Source organism: Lonchura striata, chromosome 8 (assembly GCF_046129695.1).
Source record: "Lonchura striata isolate bLonStr1 chromosome 8, bLonStr1.mat, whole genome shotgun sequence".
Lineage (NCBI taxonomy): Eukaryota > Metazoa > Chordata > Aves > Passeriformes > Estrildidae > Lonchura > Lonchura striata.
The window spans coordinates 31,066,134-31,083,279 of NC_134610.1; the positions used below are offsets into that span (position 1 = coordinate 31,066,134).

Here is a 17,146-nt window from a genome sequence, read left to right on the forward strand (position 1 = left end):
GGACTCTATTTTACTTCTTTCTGATTAAGAAATAAGGTGGTAAAAGAAGAAAGATATAGCTCTTAAAAGTCCTTAACATCAGCTTTAGCTATGCTGGTGCATTGTTTTCTCTGTGTACGTAATGCTGCTTCTCATGTCCAGATGAGAAGCATTCTCCTTCCTTGTCCAGTCCCATTCCTTTGATTTCATGGTTGGAAAATATATTGTATATTCTCTCCTCTGTCCCAGGAGAAGATGGTGAAGAAGTAGCCTGCACTCAGAATGGACAGATGTACCTGAACAGGGATATTTGGAAACCCTCACCGTGCCAAATCTGCGTCTGTGACAATGGAGCTATTCTTTGCGATGAAATCCAGTGTCAAGATCTGCTGGAGTGTGAGAACCCCCAGGTGCCCCCGGGAGAGTGCTGTCCTGTGTGTCCCCATACACCACGGGATTTCGACCCCACCATCGGTAAGAGCCTTTTCTAGTTTGAGAGGAGAGGCAGCCCAAGGAACTAGGAGCCCTGTGATATTGAAATTCCTAAAGCTATTTTTATGGTGAAAATTTAAGTCTGAAAATAGATACTTGGCAGTTATTGTCCCTCTTGGGCTGCCCCGTAACCAACTCAAAATAGTTTGATTTAGACTATGAGTCTCATATAAGCCTAAATGGCTTTACAGCTGAAAGTTTGATCTGAAATCTGTCTTGATATTTTGAGGAGGTTGAATTCTGGCTTCTTTTTGTGGTTCATCTGAAACTGAAAGATAGCTATATATAATAAACATACTAATATATATCTATATCAATATATATATGTATGTATATGTATTGAATACATAGCTATATAAAATAAGTGCATTCTTTAAAATGTTCAATTCAGGGACCCTCAAATAAATGTAAACTGAATAAATGTAAAATGTTTTCCCAAAGTGAAAACATAGGTCCTTTTATGAGACATAAATACTGTGTATTGAATTATTAGAGCTGCATTCAATGTATAATAATTAATTTCGTCAGGAGATATAATAGCTGTTGATCAGCTTAATATTGAACAAAGCAGTGATAAAGACAAAAGCAGGGACTTAGGTAATTGAGCAGTGGAGCAAGATGTGGTGAGCATTAATAAATAGATGGTGCATCCTGCTCTGTTTTGGGAGGCATTGGGCCAACACCAGTAGGGTACACCCAGCAAATATAAAAGCAGTATGGATACATTGCCAAATTCCTTACTGTTATTAGAGGCATTTATAAAATATTCTTCTGAAGGATTTTTATGGCGTGAGTGTGACTCTATGGCTTTGAATGTATGCCCATGGTTGTGCAGGTGCTTTCTAAAAAATAAAAGGTCAGAAATACCTCTGTGAGCTCTTTTTTCTGAAGAATACCATGTAATATGTTGTGGATCCATCAATAGTTATTGTTGGAGTCAGTAATAAAGCTTCCTCTGACTTTCTGTCAGTCATTAGGACAGCTTCTCACAATTCCCCACAAGATACTCTGCTTTCCCAAAGTGTTTTTTGTGACTCTGTGCAATGAGGAAAAAGGCTGAGAATTACAGCACATTTTTGCACAGTGTTGTGATTCCTCACACCTGAACCAGTGAGTATGTGTGTCCCTGAGAACTCTCCCAGCTCCCTGTAGGCAATACACCATCCCTTCTGCATCCAGGATCAGGGATGGCTCTAGCTGCAACACCTTCACTCAACTGTTACTGAATTCTGCCTCTCTGAGTAAAATCACTAATTTATTCTCTTTTCTTCTTTTGTCCTTTTTCATAGGTAGAGGAAGAAAGGTAAGATTTCCTTTACTTTTTTTGTAATGTGTTGCTACCGTCAAAAGAATCTCATGCATCTCATTGAAGCATATCACAAAAGATACACATAATCTCTGTTAAAAACATGTAGTTCTTTCTCTTAGCCTTCTTTGGTGGCTAGGGAGATTGCAGTCCACATGAAAAAAACATTGGGATGCAGTCAGAAATCCTGATCTTAATATAGAGGCTCCCCTGGCTGAAAATCCCTGCTGTCTACATCAAAGGAATTCTAGTTGGAGCAGTTTGGTTGTGTCACCTCTAGCAGTGCCACAGGCTGAGGGAAGAGAGTGTTCTGTCACTAGATGCTGAACTGTTAAAGCTTGCAGCTGGTTTTTGTGCTGAGGCTGAGCTGCCCAGTGGGCAGGATGTGGCACTGGAATCCTGTGTCCTTGCCCAGAGCCACAGTTCTGTGGGCAGCTTCTCTTATTGTGTGCAATTAAACAAAGGGAAGACCTGCTCTTATAGAAGAAATTAAAAGGCATTCCCATAAACAGGCTTCTAAGATAATAAACAACTGCAAGAAATAATCAAAATAAATTTTAGATGATCAAGTACATGCACTCACCAAAACTGAGTACTCTTTGCAGTGGTAGTTTATGGAAATAAATGGACTGTACCCGCCTTATTAATTATTACTTGATAAGCAAGGCAGGACACTTTTTATCTTTGCAAAGTCCTCTTTTTTTCCTTAAAAAACCAGTTACAACTGGTAGGTCTAAACCCAGTTATTTGATGTAATCATTGTCAACACATTCAGCTCAAAAAAAAATTCAATTGCCAATTGCTGTTGTCCTTCAGACTGAAGCTATGCAATATCACTGTATCATAACCTTTCCCGAGGCTGCAGATGGATTTTTATATCCATGATGATATGTATTTTAATTTAGTACCTTGAAGAAATGGAATCTAAATGCTGCTCTGGGCTCTGTGTTACACATGACTCAAATCATCCAACAACAGAGCTCCAATGTATTTTCTAGCATTTTCTTGAAGTTCTAAGAGAAAAGCTTCATATTTTTTTTAGTTTAATTCTTTCAGACAGTATGTTATGCAGCTAGGAGATAATGGTAATTTATGGCCTTCATTTAATCAGTGTCCATAGTCATTAAAATAATATGGATTATTTGTCACAGATACTTTAATTTAGTCTTACTGTATTTTTAAGGAAGCATTAGTTTTATCACAGTCACGGGGATGGTATCTCTGAAACTGGTACTGGTAATTGTACTTGCACTTCTTTTCTGGCATCTGATGCTTTGGTATCTTTTTCCTACAGGGGCAAAAAGGAGAACCTGGAGTAGTGCCACCTGTAAGTCAATATTTTCTTCATCCATCAGCACATCCTAGAAATGCATATATTAGTGCTTTAAAGCAGAATTTCAGTAATGAAGTAAATAAAACCATACAGCCTAGGAAAGAAAGGAGTGGAATTAGTATGCTGTTTCACATATGTAACATTAGAAATTCCTGCTAGTTGTTAGTTCTTCTGCCATAATCTTTATTTTTATGGTTAGATTTTTGTAGAAGTGTAATTGGTAAATTACTATCTAGAGGGGGTTAAATAAGATTTCATTATCTATTTATTCCTTTCTAGTGTGAAGGCAAACAGATTTAAATAATAAGTTGAGCCTAAATCATTGTAATTCACTTATTTATTTAATCCTTTTTAGTGGAGCAGTGATACTGCTAAGATTTTGATCACATTGCTAATAAAAATATTCAAATTGGAAAAAGATAGCCAGTGCAAATTATATTTACTACTTTTTTCCCCCTTTCCCTAAAAACCCTTTTAACTTTCTCAGTACTTTAATGTCCTGCCTTGCTATTTGCTTTTCAGTAACAATGATGTGTGGTGACTTTAATTTATATTCCCTGCTCTAGGTTTCAGGAATACGAGGCCGCCCTGGACCAGCTGTGAGTACTTTTTCATCTTCTGCTTCTCTGATGAGGCATCTGCCCCTCTCTGCCATGACTGGTTTGTGTTGTGAGAGTGATGTGAAGGAGGGTTCTTCCACCCCTCAGTAGGTGCTATCTGGAGAGCCACTGGCTCTGAGGAAATGAGAAGATGATGGGATGTTTTTCCCAGTGTCAGGGAATGGATGCCCAAATGAATGGATGTGTGCTTGTAGCACATGGATATCTGAGGCCCTTAGTGCTGGGTGGATGCTGGAGAATGCCTCTCCAGCAGGGTCCAAGCAGGAGCAGGAGGAGCTGCAGGATGCTCCATGCTGTGCCTGAGCACAGAGCAGTCCTGGACTAGAAGGGAGGGTGTCTCAGACCCAACATTCAGGAAATCTTTTCTGGATTAACATGAGAGATGAAACCATTTTGTAGATCTCTGCACCATGGTTCTACTCCCTTCTGACAATGTCCAGTTGAGAAGAAATATTGAATACTTGGTTATTATAGCTGTTGTCTCCATAATGATATAGAAAAAAATCCCACACATTAATTTTCAAATAAGCATTGGATTTCATATTTGCAGAGCTTTATTAATCATTCGGTAGTTTAAAAGAGGCTTAATATTTCTGGTCTTTCTTTTAGGGACCTCCAGGCTCACAAGGTCCACGAGGAGAACGAGGACCAAAGGGAAGACCTGTAAGTTATTAAATAGCTCAGGAATAAAGTACCTGAAGCAAACCTCAAAAGATTAAATGGCTTTAAACTGTCTCTGTGTCTTCTAGAGTTACCAAAACTGTCCTCGTATTTTCCAGGAATCAGGTAACAAAGAGGAAAACATTTCTATTTCATCATTGCTGGGGTAGATTGAAACCTGAATATTTTGAGACATGGACAGCGGTTTAGCAGTAGTTCCACCAAAATCATACTTTCTCTACAAACATTTTCAGACAGAACTAGAACATCACATTCCTTTGATTAGATGGCTGTTTGCTGGTGACTGCTATGTGGCTTGGAGCACTGCAGAAAAGACAAAGCTCAGAAGTTAGCAGGAGTTAATATGTGACTACATTTTTTGGTATGCTGGTGAATAATGTAACCAGGATTGCTCAGTGGAAATAAAGACTTCATAAGGGAATTCTGGTGTCTGCATATGGAGAACCACAGAAAGACCAAAAAGAAGTGCTTGAAAATATCCCAGATGACATGTTTCTTTTCAAAAAGCTAGGTTGAAGAGCAGAAGCTGCTAAAAGCAGATTTGAGAGTTGAATCATTGTAATTTCAATGTGGATATTTTCCTACCACTCAGGAGAGAGCAAGCCAATCCTGAGGTTAGGCACAGGCCTAAACCAGACTCCCTTGCCCTGTTTCCAGTGTGTGCCTGTTGTCAGTAGATGGTAATGACGTCGTTAAAGCAGTGCAGGAAGTGTGTAGCCTCTTTGAGATGCCTGCCAAGACAATGCTGCTCTTCACATCTCCAGAAGACATTTGTCTGAAGAATGAGTATCAAAATACTTAATAGAAATCTGGGAGTCGTTGTGCAGTCTTGGGGTGCACAGAGAAATATTGACTTGTGTTTTCTGAATGAGGCTGTGTTCAAAGTGTTTCCTAATGTGCAGTATTGTCAATGAGATGCTGGTTCCCTGCCATGCATCCCATGCCTCTACAGAGTGGTGGCCACAAACACTAAAATCCCAAAAGGCTGTAAATGGCTTTGAGTCCTTTTGACACAGGTTATTATTCTGCTTTCAAGGAATAACACAGGACTGGGAAGCAGTCAGCTGCTTTGCAAATGTTGCATCAGAGGTTCTGATGAGCTGTGTGTTTGCCAGAGTGTGGGTTTGAGACCAAGAGCACTGCTCTCAGTGAAACAGTGACTGCTAGTGCAGGGGGTTTATTTTTACTTGTGGAAAAGAAATGCTAGCTCACACCTACAGTTTATATTATGAAAAAAACCCTCATAGAGCAGATAATCTTGTCCAGACTTCCCTTCTAAAATTAATCTGGCTAAATACATTACTGACTGTCGACATTACTAATGCATTAAGCATATTTCCAAGCTGTTTATTTATTTCTTCAGATTGGTTTTTTGTTATTCTTTAAAGTCAGGCTCATGCTAACTAGTGAGCAAGATGTAAAATAAGTTCAGGATGTAAAATGAGTTTGGATGTAAAATGAGTTCAGATGTAAAATGAGTTCAGGAATATGAGCATATTTTTTTCACCAGATTCTTTGTTAATGTAACAGTGAGAGACAGCTAAGGGATAGTATGTCTGCATTTTCAGAATGTATCTAGGGAAGAGGAGTTTTGGTGCATGATGACATTTTAGTTGTTAACAAATGGTCTTTTGAAGACAGAAAATAAACTTGCACATCCTCAGAACCATTCATATGTTTTTCTTTCCATGTGGATTTACACTCAATTTTACTTGCAGTAGCAGTTTAAGTAAATAGAAATTTGGGAGTGTTCTACCATGAGCTGCTTTTTCCTTTTATTTCATTCAGCAGCAGCGGTGGGACAGAATGAGAAAATTGTGTTTAAATGGTGCCACCTCGTGGCATTTATGAGAATGGTTTTCCTTTTTTTTTTTTTTTTTTTTTTTTTTTTAAATCTTATTGATCTTGAACTGGTGAAAGAAAATGAAAGGGCTTTTTTCTATACATATAAACGTATAAATTATGTAAAATAAATAAATCATCATCAATATTTTTTCAAAACCCACACCAGATTGGTTGTATACCACTAGCTACCGACAAATACAAATGTGCATTTTGATGACTTCTTGGTATTGAGGTATGCAGTTGCATTTTTATTCTTCGAGCAACTTGACTTTTGGTGACTAAAAAGTACATGCTTTTCTAAAAAGAATTTTAAAAAGGCCTTTTCTCTGTTAGCCTTTGTTAAGGTGTCTTGTGTGTATATTGGAAATCTGCAAAGGCATAGCCTTGCCAAATTCTTTATAGCCAACTGTGGTTTTTTTTTTTTTTTTTTTTTTTTTTTTTTTTTTTTTCTCTAATGCTTAACTTTGTTTTCTTTTTGTTTTGAGAACAAACAAATAAGGTATCTCATTCTTTTCGTCCTTGGGGCAGTAAGCACTTCTAGGTTTGGCAGTGTGTACTTGTGTTTATAACAGATATATTTAAGAATTAAGTTTTGTGCTAAAACCTTCTTCTTCTGTCCAACATGTACAGACCTTCTCATTTGTTCAGAATACCATCTATTCACAACTCCTTGTGTGAACCATACTAGTTCAAACCATACCACTTCAGACATAAATTCCACTGAAATGTGTTGCGGACACAGTCCTCACCTCATGGAAAACCTGGCAATCTGTGTAATGATTAGTTGTGTTTGAAAAGATGACTCAGTGAGCAAGGCTTCTAAAATTCTATGTTTAAGGATCCTTAAAATGGAAGAGGTCAATACATAGTCTAAAACCTTTCCTTGCCTTGGTCAAGCACTTTCTTCTAATGAAGAAAAGTAGTAAGAAGCACTTGAAAATCTGTATTTATGATTGAAGCATGTCTGTTGGTCCCATTACTACTCATCTTGTTCAACTAATGTTTTATTAGCTGCCTCCATATTTAATTTTGAGGTGAGTGCAGTTTAGGAATTAAAAGTGGGAGCCACATTAAAATGAGAGCCACAGGATGGGCTCTAACCTATTCTGTAAATATTAGCTAGAGATGATTTCAACACCAGGTAACTTTCCCTGCATTTCTGGCATCATAACTATGTTGAGAATTCAACAGTACTATGAACTGGCTAAACCATTCATGATGTCAAGTCGGCTGTGAAAATCCAGCATTACTCTGTAGTTTCTTAAGCCTCAGCGTATATTTACACTTATTTGAGCTGTACTTATTTTAGAAGTGAATTAACTTCATTCTATATGGTGTGCAAAGCCAGAGAGTTTTTCAGGCATAGTATACTCTAGTATGGAATGATTGGAAGCCTTGGTTTCTAAAAAAGCCTATGATAGAAATTACTGCAGTTTACTTAAGTGTTGGATTCATGATTAATTTCAGTCAGTGCTTCTGATCAGAAGGTGGGAACAGAGCTTTAGGGATGTTGTTTGTTTGGAGATCTTTCTGTAGAAATACAGATTTATCCCAAAGAAGCAGGTGTTTTGCTAATTACAATGATTTCAGTGAATACCTTTACACACTGCTGGCATTCCTGATTTTCTTTGTAGGGTCCTCGTGGTCCTCAAGGCATTGATGGGGAACCTGGTATCCCTGGCCAGCCTGGTGATCCTGGTCCTCCAGGGCATCCCACTCACCCAGGACCAGATGGAATAAGCAGGGTAAGTTTTACATTTGCTTTAGCTCAAAGTGGAGTGTTGGAGCAGCTCCACGTGATATAAACGGTGACTTGCCTTTGGTTCCATGACCATGGAGACACTTCCTGTCTCCCAGTCACAAGGGGCAGCAGCTAGTGGCACTGCAAGTTCTGCCAAAAACTGGGACAAGTTGAATGTGAGAAACCTGGGAAAGGATGCACCTTTCACAACAGATTTTAGCACCTAGCAAAGCCAAACTGCCCTAATCTAGAACCACCACAAGGGTTCTTTTACTTCCACCAGCCTCTGTGAAATAGTACAGAGGAAATGAGTGCGCCAAATTAGGAATATAGAAAAGTGAAAATTAAGATAAATAAATTAAAAATAACTAATGAGACAAACTAAACTGTGGTTGATAATACTTCTTGCTGGAATTATTCAGACAAACACTAAGAAGATTAGGAAATTGTTAAAGCAGTGCTCCTAACCAGCTTTATAGATACAGACAAGGTATTCTGCAAAACTTTTTTTTTCCTCCCCCTTCTATTGGATACTAATTATGGTCAATAAATAAATACATATTTGAATTTTTCAAGTCTATTCAGTTACACATTTATTGCTTTTTGACATCTGTTTTGATTTCTCATTCCATTGTTCCTGAGATGTTCCTGAAAACAGTAGTTACAGTGGCAAAAATCTGCAATATTCATGTTAGGCCAATAGTTTGCAACTTTGGGCAGCATTTCATGTCTTAACCACATTTCCCAACAGTTCTGAATCCAGCAGACTCAGCCCAAGTAAATATCTTCAGCACACAGGAGTCTCTTAGAATCACAGAAGCACCATAATGGGTGTTATCCTGCATAGAATATATGGAAGAAAGGTGTGGCTGGAAATATAAGATAATTTTTGTTTGCATTCCTGTCTCTGACCTCAGGCAATCTCCAGCCTTTAGAAAATGTGTTTGGGGACCAATCTAATGAGGAACTAACTGTAAATGTTGGGAGATTTGAATCTATGTTTGAGCTGTTACTTGTTGTCAGCCGCTGTAAGCTCTGACTTGCTGTGAATGAGGCTCTAGCTCTGAATGAAGCAAAATAAAACTCTTGATTTCAACTATTTGCTTGCATAAGAAGGAGAGCACTGAAGTTTCTCCCTTCTCTAGCTCATTGGTCTCTGTTAATTGATAGGAAGAGCAGTGGCTTTCAGCTTTGCTGGATAAGGGCAAGATGCTTAAAAATTCTAATTTGTCATCATGAAATCAGTTACATTTCCATTTATCTTAAGATATTTCTGAACTTTAAGCATGAGAAGTTAAAAAAAAGGAAGCCTTAGAAGACATGAAGGAATATGGCAGTTTTGGTCTAGATTTTGAAGTCATGAAAAAATGTAATTAATTTAGTGGGAGGCTTTCCTCTTTTTTGGTCATTTTATACTTGTTTAATATTAAAGTGGAAATAGAATAATAAACATATAATGTATTCACATGGTTTTTGAAGCTTTAAACACCTCAGATATAGAGGAGAGACAAATTTTGTTTTAGTGACTAAACCAAGGATTGAGCTGTTATCACTGCAAAAGCAAGGTAAATGATGAAGATGTGATTGCATGGATTTTTGCCTTACAAACCATCTCAATGACTTACAGCTAAAATCACCCATCTTATTTTTCCAGCCCTTTTCAGCTCAGATGGCAGGACTGGATGAGAAGTCTGGACTTGGTAGTCAAATGGGACTGATGCCTGGTGCAGTGGTAAGACTAAATTAACCCTGTACTGTAAGAGAGGCTAGAAGTGGAGTGCATGTCCAAAAACCCAAAAGGAAATTCATCCTTTACAGCTTCCTGTACCTCTTGAACCTGGATGTGCAGTATATTCTGGTAGAGTTTGTCACAGTACCTGGGGAAAAAATGTTTTTCTGTTAAATGACAACTTCTCCTCCCACATCTATCCCTCTCTCCTTCTGGAATATTACCGCTATTAACAGTAAGGTACAGGAGAAAAAAACAGCTCCTCTTGAGTCACTGCAGAGTGACTGAAAGTTGTCAGGTATAACACAAAGCAGAATAAACAAATATGTAACTTCTTTTCACATGTGACATCAAATCAGATTTTTTTTTTTTTTTGGTAATAATTGAAAAAAAATACTTTCAAAATCAGCTCTTAACTCAAATCTATGTTTTGCTGTTTCAAGACAGACTTCCTGTTTCTCCAGTGGCCCACTTCTTGCACTGCCATCCCTCACTATTTAGATATGCTCTTTACTTTGAGTGCATTGGGGACTTAATGGTAACACTGAAATTTTCTGCTGTCTCTGAGAGCTGTTTCATTACCCTAAGTTATCTCTTCTGGAACTCTTGGGGTTGTTTCCTAATAATACCTCTCTTCACATCTGATATCTTGGAAATAGTTACCCTCTTTGCTGATATTTTTAACATCCATTCTGAAAGAAACCATCCTTTAGCGATTGTATTGCCCATGAGTTTGTCTACCTGAATCTTATCCAAGATAAGAAGCCTTCAAAATTGATTCCAATACCATAGGAAAGATTCTAAAGATAATTTGATACTTTGCCTTAGAATTAACTTTTTCAGTGGTTTCTTCAAAGAACTTTTTGATGACTGTCTCTCTACAGTGTATTTGCTTTCTGAACTAAAATAATTTGTTCCACAAGTCTGTCCCGCTTTGTTGCTTTCGTTGTTTTGCTTAATCCTTTCACTCGGTTTTTCTCAAGGTGTTGCATCTCTTGTACCATCTCTTATCATTCTCTAATATGATTAAATTTAATGTTAATATATCTATGGCCTTACACAAAGTCTGCTAAAGTCAATTGGCACTGGCTTGCTCTTTCTCATGTTATGTGACATTCTTTTTTCCTCTTTTGTGAACTGGGTAACTGACAGCTGAAAAAAGGTTTTGTTTCTAATGTTCATTAACTTTTTCTTTAATAGCCCATTACTAACTCTTCTACATTTTCTTTTTAAAAATTAGTAAAAAATTGCTGAATTTTAAAAGACATAAGTCTCAAATTTCTGTCAAAATGAATGTTTGTCTGTTATAGATATTTTTGTACTCCTAGAACCAAGATAATTACCTTCAAATAAGATAATATTTAATGTTAAAAGTTACAATTAGTTTTGAGATTGTTCCTAAAAGTCCCATGGCACTTTCTAAGGGACAATCTGAGTTTTTTGTAGCTAACCACAATGATTTGGAAAGCTCTTTTGGTGGTTTGTATGATACATTTAAGCACATCCTTTCATTACTGCTTTTCAGCTTGACTGATTGTCATTGATTCCATTATGAGATTCATCTGAGTAATGATGTTCCCTTCAAGTGAAGACTATTCCCCTCAACTCTTATTTTGTTAGTACATTTTTTTCATGGAGCTAGACAGACAGTTTGATTATTGTGATTCCAGAGACTGTGAAGTTGGAGTAAACAGCCAAGTCCATATTATCAGCTGCTAATGAAATTACACTTCTGTGGCTTTTCGACTTTGAAGATTTCATTCAACATCTGTTTGTGTTTCATAACACCAGTTTTCTGAGTAGAAACCTTTCAGACTGTAGAAATGCTAGTGGTCCCTATCAGGCCATTTTGCCCTCTGTAGGGTGAATCTTACTTGGGAAAGGTTGTTTTCCAGTGTGTAACAAGTTGTGTGTTCAACAGGGTCCAGTGGGTCCAAGAGGTCCTCAGGGTCTCCAAGGAAAACAAGTGAGTGCTTCACCTGAGGGGATTAAATTGACCAGAGCTGAAGGCAGAGCTTGTGGTGAGCGGGTTTTGTGCATCTCTGGGGCAGTGTCCATCCTCAGTGACTTGTGGCTGAGTGCACCTTCCAAAGGGAATTTAAACAAGGGCTCTGCTCCAGATGGACTCTATACACAGGAATTGGCTCCAAAAGCACATTTTATTAGATGTTTAACAGGGTTTTAACCCAACACATTTTTTAATGAGTGAGCAGCAATGAAAATGGAGACTGTTCTTGTTTCGATGGTGTTAAGTTTCCAGTGGGGTTTTGTGTATGGCACAGGATTTATCTACAGCTTAAGGGGTTTTATTATCCAACTTTCACTCCTATGGAAATGTGAAGTGGTTCTGAATTAGAATCCAGACTCTCAGCCACAGGCTCTGATTTTCCTGGTCATGGATTTTAAATTATGTCCTTATAATTGCTTTTGGAATTTTTAACTGTATTAATCTTTGGTTAATTTTAGGGTGGTGCTGGTCCCACGGGCCCACCTGGTGAACCTGGAGATCCAGGACCTATGGTAAGACTAACAAATGCAAACATTTCTACAACAGAATTGCAAATATGCTCTACTTTTTAATTTTGGAACGGAATTTTTTGTCATGTTGCTTCAGATGAAACTATTAAGCAACTTCAGTGAAGAGTTGTGGTGCTCAAAGCATGTTGTCATGAATCAGTGAATATGAGTTGTTTTAAATATGAATAGCAATGATTATATTAGAAACAATCATTCTCACTTTTCCAGCACAGGCCTGAGAATGGTTAGGCACTGGTAAAACCATACCTGATAATGTAACTTACACAAAGGGTAATGAGAATAATTTTTTTTGAGGCAACAAAATGATTCAAAAGTAAAAGCAAAAGCCAGAGATTTGAAGCAAACAGCAACTGTAATTTTTAATGTTTTGGGTTTTTTTCCTAAAGAATCCATCCTGTATTTTCTTATAGTACAATGCATGTTTTCTAGGGCCAGGATGGTTAGAAAGAGTACCACAAAACTGAGCAAATGTGCTTAGACATAAAATCTTCCTTTTTCTACATCTGTTTTTGTAAAACCAGACTTTGAAATTGAGTAAATAGATATTTAAATGATAGCTAAACTGACTTCTCAACAAATATATTAATTTCTTAGGGGCCAGTTGGTTCTCGTGGACCAGAGGGACCTCCAGGCAAACCTGGTGAAGATGTAAGTTTGTTATTCTTTGTATCTTGTTTTATTTTTAATAAAACAAACATTGGCATCTGTGAGGCAGTGACTAACCAGCAGATGTGCCTGTTCTAACTACTATTGTCTGCTTTACTTTGTAATTGTACTCCTCATTAAATCCAGCATCACAACTGTGAATCTTGGCAACCATTTCTCAACCCCTCCTTTCTTTTCCTGATGTGTCATCATCATATCTAAAATCTAGCACCATCTCTATATCTTGCTTCAGTAAGTTCTTAACTGAGATAATCTTTCTCAAAATCAAACATAAAAATAAATCACCGGGAGTCACTTGGAGGCATCTCCTCACTTTTGGGCTTGCATATTGGGTTAGAGGAGCTGTAATGGCAGCATACACATGTGTCTGGATAAGATTTTAGTATTTAATTTATTTTTAAAATGATAATTGATTATGTTTCTGTCTTATTTTTTTCTTTATCCATGTATGCATACATATATATGTAAAATGTAAGATTTATATATATTGTATGTATATGTACTGATCACCAGTAGCCCAAGACCTTACTGGTGGGTGTATATTAGTTGTTTGCAAATCACACTAAATCCATCTGAACTGTAATTTTTAACTTGGAAATTAGTTAGAAAACTGCAGATGCCATTTTAGTATAGAAATTGTGTAACAGCTACCTTTCCATTAAACTGTACAAGGAATTTTAAGAATCCTTGGCAACAGCTAACTCTCAGTGCAGGGAAGTCAAATATTGACACTGTTCTAAGAACTTCCCCCATTTCCTTTGTTTGGGTGTCTTTAATTGCATTTGTAAAGCACTTTGCTTTTCTCTAACCTGAAACTATTTTTCTGAAGCCTTTCAGAATCCTGCATTCTGGTGTCCTGAGTGTATTTGAACTGACTGATGCATGTGATTTTGAAGGGCTTTGATTCATCTTCAAAATATACTTGTTTGGTTTCACCATATTGTTTTTCCTATTGCAATACACAGAAAATAGTCACTGTCCTAGAATGAAATTATACATGGATTAAACATTTAAACAGAAGGAGAGTCACAAGCAGGTAGTTTAAAATTGCTGTTCTAGAGGGAAATAACAGCCATTTGATGCTCTGTGTGAAGATGACAGAAGGTTAACTCATTAATTCCCAGGAAAACCAGGTGGCAGCACTATCTCCTGATGACTGGGATACATTGTGGGCTTAGCCTTCAGTTATCCCAGTTTTTGGTTAAAAACCAACTGAGTTAATGTGTCTAATGCACATTTGCTAGGTACGTATGCAGTTGATTTATGTCACTGACAGTGTTACAGCAAAAAGAGGATGCATAATACTGATGTGAATGTCCTCATTTGTTTGAGTGGAAGAATGATACAAAAAATCTATTTTCAAATCTCCTGTTTTAATGTGTTCCTTTTTTTTTCCTCTTCCCTTAGGGCGAACCTGGTAGACCAGGACAATCCGGTGAGCCTGGATTTCCAGGATCTCCAGTAAGAGCATGATTATTTAAATTTTAGCAAAATAATTATATGTCATCATATGATACTGTTTCCTTATTGCTTCATCCTGATGTGACTCATCAATACTGCTTTTAATTATCAGTGCAAAGTTCTGCCATTCAGTATCTAAGTCCTTGTCTTAGCTGACTCCTAGACTCTAGGTCAGTGCTTTGTTTCTCAGAGGATAACTGTTGTTATCTGAGATTTCTGTTCTAAATTCATATCACAAATATTCTGATACAAGGCACTTATCTCCCTTCTGTTATCCTTTCCAGAGAAACTTGGTAGGAAGCTAAGTGCAAGACAGCTTTGGTTTAATTGCTAAATGTGTTTTGGTAGCAGTTGTTTATCATGTTTCTCGACTGACATATTCTGAAAAAAAGAGGTACAGTTTGCAGTTCTGACTTTCTAGTTAATTTTAAGTGTTTGCTCTGAATTTTGATCTCAGCTTAATTGTTTGTCCATTAATGTTTGTCCACCCTCAAAACTTAACCACTCATCTAATTTCATAACTTTTGCTGAAATTTGAATTTTGATTACACAACAATACAAATGATAAAGCTTTTAATGTCAGTGAAAATGTGACTAATGCTGAAAATAACTTCAAGGCTGTATCATCTCTGAGCTTCCCAAATGCTGTTCCTCACTATGATGAAGGTGACGGAGTGTTAGCAATATTAGTTTTGCTGCTGCCCTTATCCCTGTTAGTTCCATGATTGCTAGGTTTATCTTCAGTCAGGATTATATTTGGGGTTTTTTTTTCTTCTTTTTCCTACCTAGGGCCCTCGAGGCTTTCCTGGTGCTCCTGGTCTCCCAGGTCTCAAGGGTCACCGGGTAAGAGACAAGGTTTTCCCTCTGATATAGATGGTATTTCCTGGCAGTTTCAGAATGAAGCTTTTTCTTTGTATCTGTGCAGAATTTGCCTACACTACAGATGATGCAGCTGTAGCAGAAATCTGGCATTTGAGAGAAAGAGGGCCTTGCAGAAAATCAGTGCTATTTCCCTTTAAGCTGACCTTTGTGTTACATGCTCCAGTGCTTTTTACTCTATTTCAAATGTTCTGGGAATCTGGAAGGAGCTTGCATGAGCCCTGCCAAGCTTCAGGAGGCGCAAACCTGACAGTTCTCTCACTTCGTTGGCAAGTCTTGCATTAGGGTGGGGAACTTGAGAGGTGGATATGTTTGCAACATGGAGTGATTACAAATTACCAAGTTTTCTGGCCAGAATTTTACTTCAGGGAGGAATAAATTGGTTTCCTATGGCTCAGAGCCTCCTTCTTGTTGTTTTAGGATTTTTTTTAAAAACTATTTTGTTTTAAAAAGGAAACCAAATCCAAGGAAATGTATCTTGTACAAATGGTTTCCATTTAGGAAATGTTTGAAAACTTTATTCCATCTGTTTTTTTCCTTCTTTTTTTTTTTTTTTTTTTTGTTTTCTTACTCTTACCACCTCAGATCCATTCTTAATACTTTAATATCAAGTTGCTTTAACAATAATAGTCGAAGTGCTCTCTGTGTGCACATATATAAATACAATTTCTTTATAACTTACAGGGATTGAAAGGACTTGATGGTCCAAAAGGTGAAATTGGAGCAGCTGGAGCAAAGGTATTTTTATGGCCAAAACAAATAAATGATTAAGCATGTTTTGTGTAACACCCAAATCCTGAAAGGTGGGAGATCTTTTGAACACAGCTTTGTACCCTCTCTGACCTTTAGATAGGGGAGAGAATTCAAAAGTGCCAGTCCCAGCTGCAGCTGGGGCTTAGTTAGGCCTGTAAGGGATCACTGGGTGAGCCGAGTGCTCCATTTGTGGTGTGTATGTAATACTGAAGACAGCAGAGTCTGTTAACAAAGGGCCCATACACATCTTGCAGCTCTCCACTTGGACAGTTCATGGTTCTTGTTTGCTCTATGGGACCAAGTTGAACATTTTCTAATAGAATCAAATAAAGCAATGCATAACTAAAACCTGACTCTCCTCTTTTAAGTTGTGATAGATTGGCTTAAAAGAAACAGGCATTGGAGAGGGGATGTATTGTAATAAAACTGACTATTTAGTTTATTCTCAGATTCTTTGATCTCCATTGGCACTGCACCACTCTTACAACTTCAGATCAAAGCAGTGGTAACACAGGACAGCCAGCTACAGTCAGTCCTTTCAAGATAGGTTAAAAGATGTTTTAAAAGAGACTAGACCACTTTTTTCAGGCTTTTTCACTTTCATCAGTGCTGATGCTGAAACATTTTTGGACTGGCATAGGTGATAATTGAATGTGGGAGAGAACTATTCCTTTAGATTAAAAACATAGCAAATGAAGCGAATCTTCCAAAATCTAAATTTGAATGTGAGATTAGTAGGTAAGGAGAGTTTGTGGTAGAAAATATTTCCTTCCTAAGATTGCCTACCACTTTCTGTAGTGGCAACAACAGCAGCAGTCTTGGCAGAGAGCACATAGACACTGAGAACACATAAACATGGCATTTCCATCAGCATGGGGAGCAGTGTCCTTGCCATGTGTGATGCACACAGGTACCTCTGCAAATCTGCCCCTGAGGTCCAAAATAAGCCCAGAGGACAGGGGTGAGATGTGACTCAATTTTCCTTTCACCCATTTCTCTAATAATTTAATTTCCTTTTCCAGGGAGAGTCCGGACCGACCGGAGCCATGGGTCCAACAGGTCCCCTAGTGAGTGTCGCATGCATTGGGTGTTGCAGAAATGATTGCAAGTACTACTGCCAGTG

The 17,146-nt window shown here is 37.7% G+C and overlaps 1 protein-coding gene across 1 annotated transcript in view; it reads left to right on the plus strand.

Moving 5' to 3' along the window:
- Positions 1–17,146, plus strand: part of COL5A2 (collagen type V alpha 2 chain) — a 97,138-nt gene that overhangs the window by 49,445 nt on the left and 30,547 nt on the right. The window contains exons 2-15 of the mRNA XM_021531409.2: positions 229–453; positions 1,761–1,774; positions 3,072–3,104; positions 3,677–3,709; positions 4,340–4,393; positions 7,891–8,001; positions 9,652–9,729; positions 11,648–11,692; positions 12,193–12,246; positions 12,859–12,912; positions 14,338–14,391; positions 15,181–15,234; positions 15,955–16,008; positions 17,046–17,090. Of these exons, the coding sequence (XP_021387084.1) occupies positions 229–453; positions 1,761–1,774; positions 3,072–3,104; positions 3,677–3,709; positions 4,340–4,393; positions 7,891–8,001; positions 9,652–9,729; positions 11,648–11,692; positions 12,193–12,246; positions 12,859–12,912; positions 14,338–14,391; positions 15,181–15,234; positions 15,955–16,008; positions 17,046–17,090 (908 nt within the window). The remainder of the gene's footprint in view (positions 1–228; positions 454–1,760; positions 1,775–3,071; positions 3,105–3,676; positions 3,710–4,339; positions 4,394–7,890; positions 8,002–9,651; positions 9,730–11,647; positions 11,693–12,192; positions 12,247–12,858; positions 12,913–14,337; positions 14,392–15,180; positions 15,235–15,954; positions 16,009–17,045; positions 17,091–17,146) is intronic.